The 12,418-nt window shown below is 39.0% G+C and overlaps 1 protein-coding gene across 2 annotated transcripts in view; it reads left to right on the top strand.

The window, feature by feature from the left end:
* The window catches only part of LOC145662067 (putative fatty acyl-CoA reductase CG5065), a 122,586-nt gene that overhangs the window by 85,726 nt on the left and 24,442 nt on the right, over window positions 1–12,418 (top strand). For both annotated transcript variants that reach the window (XM_081727404.1, XM_081727402.1), the window contains exon 6: window positions 6,936–7,128. In XM_081727404.1, the coding sequence (XP_081583530.1) occupies window positions 6,936–7,128 (193 nt within the window). The remainder of the gene's footprint in view (window positions 1–6,935; window positions 7,129–12,418) is intronic.

The raw sequence follows: 12,418 nt of genomic DNA, 5'->3' as shown, positions 1-12,418 counted from the left end.
TCACTCATGGGGTGTGTGGCGGGTCTAAGATCATGTGACCTCTGTCGGCCAATCAGAATCGAGGTACCAAAACACTCATCTTACTCGTAAAAAGGGAACGAATTTCAAAAGTCACAGGGCCTAAGATCACGTGACCTCTATCAGCCAATCATAAACACTCATCTTACCCGTAAAAGGGAACGAATTTCAAATATCGTAGGGTCTAAAATCACGTGACAGCTATCAACCAATCAAAACACACATCTTACCCGTAAAAGGGAACAAATTTCAAAAATCCAGGGTGAGGTCGGGGTGACTCATGACGTCATACCACGTGACCTAAAAAATTTGAATTTCCCGCGTGGGCGGGGCCTAATGTCACGTGACACCTCTCAGCCAATCAGAATCGAGGTACCAAAGCATTCATCTTAGCCGTAAAAGGGAACGGAGTTCAAAAATCCCGGTCATAAAAGAGAATGAGGATGAGTCATTCGGGCGAACGTCGGGGACTACTACTACGCTCCTTTCATAATCTAGTATTGCCCTACTTTCCACGAAAAACTGTGAACCCAAAATGAGTTCACGGTTGAGCCCTTTCACAATTATTGCTGAAGTATAGAACTCCTTTCCCGCAATAATTAGTTCTAATAACACCTGACCAATGATCGATGCAAGGGAACCACCGAATGCAGAACTGACACGTATATTGGATGATTTAATAAACGCCGGTGGGGGTCACGCTGTCTTATTACTTCCCAACACTGGAGCGAAATCGCAGAAATACTTGCTCCGCTATCCAATAAAGCCAGAACTTTGTTTTCAAACAAGCCTACTTCTACTTCCGGTAGTGTTACTAAATTATTCGTAGGTAATTTCTCAGTTGACGTCTCTAAGAGATCTCTAAAAATCGCATTTGTCTCATCGAACAAATTTCTATCAATTTTAATTTTGTCCCCATTTCTTTTCAAAAACATAATTTCTGAATGACGAATGTCGTCGTTTCCTACACGATTGAAATGTGTGGTGCCAATAATTCTCTTACATGCATCACAGTCCTCATTCTCTAGTGTCGCTACAATTTTCACATATATCTCACAACTATCTTCTTCCTTTTCTTCTAATACATGACTATGTTCCACAGCACTATTACGCATATTCCCAGTATTAAAGTTCGCCGGTTCTCCTAGAATATCCAGCACGCTAGTATTCATGTGACCGTCCTGAGAACATGCGGACAGTTCTCAGTTTCTCTGACTGTTCCCTGGGCTATTCGCACGGGAATTGCCACGAGACGAGACTTGTCTCGTGGACTGAGTAGCCCTCTGCTCGTGAACACGGAGCTCGTTCACCTCTGTAGCATAGTCACTGTTTCGATTATTGTCTCTCTGCTGCGTATTACCACGACCCCGGTTCCTTCCTCGCCTTTGCCCTCTGTTGTTATTGTTCCCAGTTCGAGACCCTCCATCGTCACGAGATTGACCACTGGAGTTTCTCGAACGCCAATTACCGTTTTGATTGCCGTCTCGATTATTATAGCCTCTCCTAGTACCCCTAGCCTGATAAGATCCAGTGTCCCTATGGAACCTCCTGTTTCTCGTGGGGTTACTCGGCCTACTGTTCCTTCGTGGGGGGAAGAGCGCCCTGCTTCTTCTTCTTCTTCTTCGATTGTGAGGGCATTGATTCCCCCCCTGTTATTCGAATTCGGTTGCTGGTAGGTGGACTGCAGCTCACCTACTATGCTAAGCAACTCATCTATAGAGCGTGTTTTCGAAGAAACTATGCACCTATAGATTGAAAACGGCAATTGTCTTGGCAATACCCTTAACAATATTTGGGGCGTCAAAGGAGGGTCGAGAATACTGTTAGTGTGTAGTAACTCCAACAGGTATTCTGTAGGTTTCTTGCTGCCCCGTATCTCGAATCTCGAAGTTAGGATAGAGGCACGGAGGTTAGCTAGCTTCTCTTCGCTCAGGTATGCTTCCTTGAAATGCTTTACAAGGTCCTGATAGTTCCGGCACTTCCCTATTGTGACCTGCACCCATTGTCGTGATATCCCTCGAAAAGAGTGGGATGAAAATGCGAGACGCCTTTCTTCCGGAACCCCAGTTAGATCAAAGTAGTTTTCGAGTTCTACCAGGAAGTTATGAGCTTGCACTTCCGATTCGGTCCCAGGAAAAGTGGGAAGAGACAAATCTCTATGCAATAGCCCTAGCGCAGATGCAACTTGACAAGTAGACACACTACTATTGTTATTGTTGTTGTTATTGTTGGTGGTGGGAGGGGCAGCCTGCTCATCTGAACTCTCACGTCTCGAGAGCTCAGGGGACTGTCTCGCATGGCTCGGTCCAGCGACCGGCGTGTCAACTCCATCATGTGAGACAGAGGCTGTGTTTTGACAACTGGAACTACTCTCTCGCACCGACTCCCTTAACAGTTCCAACTGTTCCTCCCATCTCATTTCCGCACGTCTTAACTTTGACTGCAAGTGCCCTACGGAACTCTCCACGGTGGCCTTTACACGGTCTACTTCGCTCGACATAGCGGTTATATTCTCACCCCCTCTCCATGTCACCACGTAAATGGTTGATATCTCGAGAGACCTGCGCTAGATCCGAACCAAGGACCTCTGATATTTCACCTATCCTATTCTCAATATTGACTTCTAATTGGTTCACTCTTTCTTCTGTGGCCTCGACAGAAGTTTTCAGCTCCTGGCAGGATGCTGTGATCCGCGACTCCAGAGCTTCCGCCGAGGAATCTATCCTGGCCTCCAGCTCTGAGACATTCTGGACCATTTCCTGCCTGAAACTGGCAGTAATTTGCTTCTCGACAGCTTCTAACCTATCTAGCATAACTCTACTAGCGTTCTCCTGCCTGTGATCAATCTCTTCTAACGTCCTCTCTTGTGCCCTTTCCTGCTTCTCTAGCTTCTGTTCGTGTTTTTCTAATTCCTCGGCAATTTCTAACAGTGACCGTTCCTGTGCTTTTTCTTGTTTTTCTAATTTATCTGAAATTTCACTTAATGTTTTCTCTTGTTTCTTTTCTTGAGTTTCTAATTTACCAGAAATCTCAGTTAACGACTTTTCTTGTCTCTCTGCCATTTCTTTAATCATAGTAAACAGCGACGCGAGACACGGGTCAGTGACGGTGTTAGTGACTGGCGCTGAGGTGGACGGAATCGGTTCCCTAACCTGCTCCGGTTCGTTAACTCTTTCTGTGTGTACGGTACTTTCTTCAGGCGGAACTACTTCCTGGAGAGAAGTATTTACAACGCTAATTGCATCACCTACGGTGTCCTGAGACTCCGACGGGAACTCTATAACCTGCGCAAATTCATCTTGTTGTACAAAACTCTTGTCTGCGGAACCCTCCATTTCTCTAGCTTTTCTTCGCGTTAAAACCATAAATGTGTTATACCAAAATTGCTTAAAAAAATATTCTCTAATGTGCCTAGCTGTTCTCTAATATAGTATTCCCCTCCAAAAGCTCTAAAGATTTCAACACACTTTCAAAATGCACATAAAACACAAAAGCAATAATACAACTAACGCCCCGATAAGCAAATACAGAAATAAATCTTAAACTTTCTGGATGGCTTCTCGCGACAACCTGAAAGAAAACAAATACTGACTCGCGTCTGGCTTGTCCTAATATCCGTGAATCCGGTGAGTAATTTTCTTCTGTCGTTGTGGCATCATAATCCAAATAAACAGACAAATGAAAACTTTAAACTTTACTTTCTTGCCAGAACGTTAACTAACCAAAACAAACTTTACAAGGGACATTTATACAAAAGTTACACTCAGGTTGGTGTGTGCCGTGCCCCACGCGAACGGCATCCAAGTTCTTTGTGAACGTGGGGAAGATTTAATGTATGTGATGCATAAATTTGATAATTAATTAATTTAGTAAAATGCTAATGTGGGAGGAAGCATCACACACTAGCTAATAATTACGTTGATTATGCGCACCCTTCCACTCACAAAGTTTAAACAAATGAAATTAGATCAGTTGGTAGAGTCTAAAGTATAGAAAATAAAATTTTGAAAAGATAATTTAGAAGATATGCAACATGAAACTCTTGATTACAGGGATACGCAGTTTTAACATCCACCCTGAGTGTGAAAATTACCCACATTGACATGAAACATGCTCATCAGATTCACGGTTTGTACCTAATGCCGGCATCTGGCCTGAAAAGAAAACATAAGGACAGAAAATTTCAACACATACCTGACGGCAAAGCTGGGTGAAGAAAAGGGAATCCAAAATTTCCGCTTCAATCCTTTTAATGAGCTGATTGGACATTCCAAGTGTGAAAATACATTTTTACAACGCACTCGCGCGTAGACACGAATACGAGAAAAAAATTTTTTTTTACTTTAAACTTTAGAATTACACTGATAGTGAAGCGGAGCTCTCGCTTATAATACCGTTTGTGCACACTATTGAACCACTTTCACCGATGTCTTCATTCTTGTAGTGTCCATCTATGTGTGTTCCAATTATTCAGCACCTCACCGCTGATTCCTTCAGCTCCCTATAGTTGACAGCAAATTCTGGATGGGGTTACTGGATTACTTCTTCCTCTGGATATCTGGATCTCTGCTGTTCTCGCTTCCTCATGGATCTGTCATCAATAACCTCTGTCTCTCGCTACTCCAGTGGCGGCAGTGGAGGATGTACTTCTGAGCATCGTGCTATTAATAATACTTGCACTGAAAGTCTTGCTCATTCGCAACAACAAGAAATCACATGAATAATATAACTATTTACACGAAGCACTAATGGATGAAAATATATACAGATATGGTGACGTATGAAATAACTATTTACAATTTAATATGTAGTATCCTTTAACTCGGTCCCTACGAGTACAAGGCTATAGACTCAGTCTCTTGTACACGGGTACTATATCGTCGATTCGAGCTGCGAATGTACTGTAACGAAACATTGGTCACGGTGAATATAAATAACTGGCACACTACGTTCGTCAGGACCAATGGATCAGAAGCTCTATAAAATTTACCAAGAATGAGCTTAGCACACGATCACCATGTTTTAAGTCTTCGATTCACTTCAACGGTTAAGTAAAACTGTCACTTAAAACCGAACTTGTCGCAAACGATGTGTCTACCACCAACACCTTCAAACAACTGCCTCGAGTGTCATCCACTTCTTGGTTTTATCCAAACGGAAGTTCATTGTTCGTTCAAACTCCGCGTCGGGTCAAACCACTTTCAGCCACTTCTACCAAAATAGGTAGGGTAGGTTCCACCCTCACAGGAAGCCTACTTGTGACCTACTTAACTTTTAAAATCAACAAGTTTGTTTGCTTTTCTTCGCATTGTAGCTCACACCAATTAAATTGTTTTATGTCACTATATTCGTTAGCTAGCTTATTTAATAAGCTTTAATTTGATATCTATAGCTCACACGCACTATATCATATTAATTAACAATGTTTACTTAAACACAAATACAATTAACAAACTTGTCACTGGCCATGCTCGCTGACCTGTCGCGACGTGTGCTGCCATCTCGTTACGAATTACTTAAACTCTTGTCCAAGTGACGTTTAGGATGGCGTCAACCTGCAATGTTTACTTTTAATGTTTTTAGCTTTAGAATTGTTTATCAGCGTAAATGCAATAACATAAGCAAACTACACATGTTACTTAATCTGAGGACAGCCTCTCAAGGGCTGTCATTAACTGACTCCTGAAAATAAGGATTGTTTCTTGGGATGAGAGTTCCCTTCTTTAGCATCCAGCATTTGTATATGGGTGGAGGTTTTAACAAAAACTAAGGTTTGTGCTTGCCCAAAGGTTACCTCTCAAAACCATCAACTAGGCTTCTGATTGTTATTAGTACAAGCCATTACTATCATAACAAACCTAATAACGATTTAAAATATATCTAAATAATACGGATTCATCCAGAAAGTTTATTTACACAATACTAAAACATACTCTTGTAGCAGAACATGCTGGGGAAGGCAGACGAAAATTATCACACACCAGAGACATCTGACGGGTGTTTCTGAATCATTACATCTAGGACCAAAGTGGACTCTTCCAAAATTTCAAAATTTTCAACTTCTCCAGCCAAGCAGAAGTTCGTTGGTAAAACGACGCATCTTGTATCTGGGACGTGAAAAGAAGGTGTGGCTAGCAAAGTTCACACTCTATTGTATCGTCGATTTGCCACCGACACGCTAAAATTTCGATTGCTTCGAACCCATTGTGAACATCGACTTGTCGTCTAAACAGAAGCAGTGTATGTTCCTCACAAATAACACACTGGGAAGTGTGACTATCTCTGCTTATAGACAAAGTTTGAAGCTCATGGTTACTATATCAAAATAAGGTGGCTACAGTGGGTAACTGTACATACCCAAGCTTCAGTCAGACAAAGCCCCATCAGAGAAGCAAGCTTTCTTGAAGTTTTTTTTTTCTGAGGGCTTCTCTACCTCGATGAAAAGCAAACACTAGCGTATTGCAAACTCAAATGTTATATCTTCTCCATTATTATATGTAAATCATATCGAAGTATCGCTGTCCCAGTATCATGTCCAGTCCTGATGTCAATCTACATATAATCAAATACGCTACACAAACAATATATATACATAAAATACTAATATGTCGTCTGCTCCCTCTGCTACATATGCAAATCATATAAATTGAATATGCTAATAGTCCTAATTAAAGATTAAGTATTCCCATAATATCGCAAAAATTTAGTATGCAAATTACCTATATCAAAACACTGTTAATGTGCTGATTACACTGTGTTCGAGCACAGAATAGCACTTCCGTAAATACGGGCCTGATCAGATGTAAATCTACTGCCAGCCAGATTCAAGACTGCTATGATAGAATTTAAAAAGTTAGTATTGTCTTTAAGTTGTAGTGTGAGCACATAATTATTTCAAATTTAATATTTTTCCACAGTAACTTGTACGATGAACGAGCCAATGCCAGGCTGGATTCAAGGCTATAACGGAGCAAGTGGTCTACTTGCTGGAATGGGAATTGGTCTTTTACGCTCGTTGCAAATACCGTACGGCATTAAAATTGATTTTGTTCCGGTTGACATGGTCGCTAATGCTATAATTGCTGTTGGTTGGATTACAGGTACGAACAGGTAGGCCAAACATGAATACATTTTTATTTTCAAAATTATGAGAAAAAATCTTAACTTGATTTTTAATTTTAATTGTGTGTTTAGAGAATATATATTCAATATACAGGGTGAGGAAACAGTCCCGGAACGGTCCAATACCTTGCGAAATATTACAGATCAGCAAAATAATACAAACACATGTTAAATAGTTTTGAGAAACTACCCAATGATACCAAACACAACCCCACATCCCAGCCCTTGAGGGGTACGGGGTAGCTTTAAAATTTTAAATGGGAATCCCCATTTTTTCCTGTAGTTTTGGATTTTCCAGAAAAAAGTAACAATGATTTGACCCAGAATTGAAAACAGTGCATTCACTAATGGCGCTTGAATCGACACACAAAAAAGAGGGAGAACCAAAACGTTATGAAAAGGCGAATTATCAGTCCCGTACTCTGTGGCCATACGGTTAGCGTAGTGGACTGTGGTAACAGAGCTCCTGAGCTTGATTCCCACACAGAGTAACATTTTTATGTGTATTTTGTACCCAAATAATGAATTCGCATATTTTAACTTCGATAAAAATAATATTTGCCCATAATTTAATAACTTGCAAGGAAATACAAATGGTGACAAAAATGGTTTGTTTTTGTTGTAAATAATTCTATAAACGCTAGTCCTAATAACCCTATTACTAAAAACCATTTCTTAAAGCTAATTTGTAAAATAATTATCAAAATTTATATTGTATGTAACTTGAATAAAATACTAATTGAAGTTAAAACACATGGAATTATTATTTGGGGGAAATAACAAAGGAAAAACTTACCTTGCGTGGGGATCGAACTCAGGACCTCCGACTCTGCAGTCCAGTACTCTAAACGTCTGACCACAGAACTATTACGCACTTTCCTAACATTTCGATACTTCCCCTTTTTGTGTGTGTCGATTCAACCGCCATCCGTGAAGGAACTGCTTTCAATTCTGCCAAATCACTGTCACTTTTTCTGGAGAATCCAAATGTGTAATAACAAACTGGGGTTCCCATTTAAAATTTTAAAGTTACCCCCTGTACCCCCGAAAGGGCTGGGGTAGGGATTGCGTTTGGTATCATTGGTTAGTTTTTAAGAAACTATTTAACCCGTGTTTTTTCTATTTTGCTGATCTGTATATTTCGCGAGATATTAGATTATTCCGGATTTTGTTTTCCCTTTGTATCTATATTATACAAACGGAAAAGACTTGTCTATCATGACGAGAAATGACTAAACCCTCTAAAAGGATTTTTTAAACATAGTTAAGATATACTTCGAACTGGGTTGTTGTCATGTTCATTTTCATTAAAATGCGTATTCTAAGGAATTAGGGAGTCTAAAATGTACGCCAAATATAGAGTTTCTCACGTTAGGAAGACGAATTTGGTATATTGATTTCTTAGTAAAAATGAGTGGGCATCCAACCGTTTTTAGAAATTTGACGAAGCTTGGACACAATTTAAAAGCTGTCAACTCAGCCCAAATATAACATTTTAGGTGGAAGTGTATACGGGGCAGAAGTAATGAGGGTTTGAAGTGTAGCATTGGAAGTCAATGAGACAAAATTTGATGTATAGGAAAATAAATTTTTACAGAGTTTCAACACATTAACATCTAATCAACAGATTACTTACTCAAGCAGCTCGGCTACTTATTATTCAAGTTAAAACTGCTCAGCTGCGCTGTAATTACTGGCGGATCTAAGATGGGCGGAGGGCCCCCTTCCTCCAAAGGTCTGGTTTTTACTTTCAGGATTTATCGTTGGAAAATACAAATATGGTCTTTTCCCGACCGATTCAATCTGTGTGACAAGCCTAGTATAGTTTAATCAAAATGTGTGGTACTTAATTGTACTTAATAAGACAAATTTGTAGTGTGAATACTTCTGTTCCTAGTTCCTTGAGGCAGTCACCATAAGCCCCAAAGGAGCGAGAATATGATTCATTCGTTGGACGAACAGCCGTATAGGAAGGATGGTAAGACGGCTCACTCTTTGAACCAAAAAGATATATTTTGAAATTGTGTCCTAGGAAAAGGATATGGAAATGGAATTTGTATCCCGAAACTTCAAGTACCTGTACCTTGAATAAAGAGAAATATAGAATCTTTAGCGCTCCTTACCTAAAAGCTCTCTGAACCTGAGACTTATCGGTTGGTTGATTGATTGATATGTATTTACGTCGTTTGTTAAAAGCTATGCTTTACAGAACGAGAACTAGAGTTTAAAGTTGGATCCGAACCACTGTTATTATTATTATTATTATTATTATTATTATTATTATTATTATTATTATTATTATTATTATTATTATTATTATTATTGAATACTCATTTCCTTTCCAAATCTCTGAGTCTGCATAAAAGCATTTCTGCATATAGCGGTCATGTGTGCAGTTTTTGTGAATAAGTGGTGTCAAAGGCCAAAATGGGATGGAAATCGAGAAACAGGAACAACAACAACAACAACAAAAAAAAAAAAAAAACTTCCTTATGATAAATTCTCGGTCAAAGTTCGAAGCACTTGTTTCTAAGGCTAGTTTTAGACGGAAGCATTTATCGTAGCATTTCTCGTAGCAAAAATCGTATCATCGATATCCTACCGTGTAAAGTAGCAAATGCTATAGCATTTCCAATGCCATGGCATATCCTATGGCATTTCTTGTCGATAGAACCTGCTCTATTTCGTAGCATTTTCCCCAGCATTTCTGGTCCGATTGCAGCGCTGTGGTGTGTTAAAAAGAAGCGAAAGATTTTGTGCCAAATTTCCATGCTCTTTGTTTTGTGTGGGAAAATGAATTGTAGTAAAGAAAAATGAGTTGGAGTAGGGATGCTCTTTGCCCACATACTTCTTTGTGATTTTCGTTTTTTAATATGACCGGCGAGAACTATTGTTACAATTACTATAGCTTTAGCTACCTCACGCTTAATTTCGGAGTTATAATTGCGCTCTTCTAGAGTGATTTGTTTGCTACGTCACGACAGATGCTTATCAAAATGCTACCGTTTAAAAGCACCATATACTTTTCATGCCATAGAATATTATATGAAATTTTTGGCAGCACATCTGCTACGAGAAATTCTACGATAAATGCTTCCGTCTAAAACTAGCGTAACAGGTGGTTTTTCTTTCTTTTTTCGGGAACAGAAAAGTTTTAGCGCCTAAGAAATTACAGTATATAATATTGTAAATTTGCAAGTGGATATATTTATATTGCTATTGTGGTAATAACGAAATTGTCATTGGAAGACATTATTGTAAAAAACTAAGTTTTGTTTCGTTATCCATCGCCAGTCTTAGGGGAACTATATGCCTCGCCTTTCCCCAAGATCGATGTCGAAAATTTAGGATATGGATATATCAATGTTGATATATTTGCGATATCGAATGTTGATATATGTCAATATCGATATCAACGATATCGATATATCGATATATCGCACATGCCTAGATCCGAGAAATGATGCTTGAAATATACTAGATCAATAATCAAAATCTTAAAAAAGTTCTTGCAATCCGTATCCAATGTTGAAGGGGAAGAGGGTGAACTCAAACATACATTTTAAACCAAAAAAATGCCAAACAAGTAGTTATACTTCCCCTTAATTAAAAAATAACTGTAATTTATCTTTTACCTCTGTTTCTGATTGTTATCAGAAATCAGCGAGAGTACACGTACTTCACGTAGTATAGCAATATACTCTACAATTTTTCACGACTAAGCAAATCGGAAGATGAAATTGTTGTGATAATAAAGTAGAATTTTCTACAAAATAACCATAAATCATTGTCCTTATTTCTGTCAGTAATTTTGACATATACTCAGAACTACAAGATTAATAGAACTACAAATGAGAGTTTTAATTATTTTTTTTTTCTCTCACACTTAAAGACGTCTGCATTTGGTTGAGATTGTCATTCTTTTAATATATAAGTTCCCTATCCCAAGCTAATTCTGACTACTGGGGCTTCGGGGTAATCGGTACCAGACGTGTAAAGTTTGTCGACTCTCAAATCTCGACAATTTGTTAAAAGAGATTTCACATTTCATGTTGTTATTTCTTCGTTACAAAAACACTTCTAATTGACTATATTCATGGTGAATTACTGAACTTATACACTCTGCATATAAAAAAGCGACAAATAACACCTTGCAGCTAGGCCATCCAATATATACCTTCTTATCCCACAATAGTGTCTGGTAGAAAGACTCTCCCTCTCTCTCTCCTCGTTTCCTCTCCCTCATATTAAAATCAGCAACAATGTGAGCACAATTCTAATTTCAAAATATACATGTATCTGTGTCAATAAAGTGAAAGAATAAAAATGAAACTAAACAAGAATCATATTTTGATGTAGATGGAAACTTAAATCTCAGTGCAAAATTGAAACCACGGAACAGAAGTGAGGCAGAGAGACAAAAGCAGATAGAAGAAAAAGAAAGGGGAGCAGAGCAAAAAATGGATTTTAAACGCAGTAAGAAGAAAAACTAACATAAAGTTCCGTTTCCAGAAATCCAACAGTAATATAGAAAAAACTTTTTTTTTTGTCAGAGCGATTCGAATATATCCGTAGACGATGCTTGAAAAATTCATTAGATCATTTTCAAAATGAATACCAAACTTGGTGATCAAATTAAGTAATTACAGTAGAGCGTCTATTATCCGAAGTAATTGGGGGACATGGGTGTTCGGAAAACTGGTTTGTTCGGATAATCGAACTGGACTGTACTGGACTGGACTGGGCTGTACTTCTACAGTCAGTGCCAAACCGACAGAAGTGTGCTGATTGTTGAAACACAGCGACTGGCGGCTTGGCCGGTCAGCAGCGCCTTATGAAGGCCCCATTAAAAACAATGTTCCGCCAGCGGTGGCTCAGTGCGGCGACTACTGTGGGAAACTTGGTTTGGGAGTGAGGGGGATGATGGACGGTAGGATGGGAGAGTAACAGGTGCGAGCGAGTACACAGTTCGGTTAAGCGGTCGTTCAGTTGACCGACGTTCGGATAATCGACGCTCTACTGTACTCAATTTCCAATGAAACTGAAAAGCTCCGAGACACATCTAGGATCATGCCAAAAGTTTAACACATCCTATCTTTCCGCGTGGCTCGGTTGCAAATTCGCTAGTGTTCATTAAATGTACTGATCTAAAATACACTATAATAAACCTAGTGGGTATCGTACGTCATACCTTCCATTCAAAACTACAAATGCAAACTGAACAAAAAAAGAAAAGATATAGAGAAAAGACAGAAAGAAAAATTGAATGAGTTTTGTT

This window comes from Thermobia domestica, chromosome 10, assembly GCF_964235325.1.
Source record: "Thermobia domestica chromosome 10, izTheDome1.hap1.1, whole genome shotgun sequence".
Taxonomy (NCBI): Eukaryota; Metazoa; Arthropoda; class Insecta; order Zygentoma; family Lepismatidae; genus Thermobia; species Thermobia domestica.
Note: the sequence above shows the minus strand (reverse complement) of the source record. Positions and strands in the feature narration are given on the sequence as shown.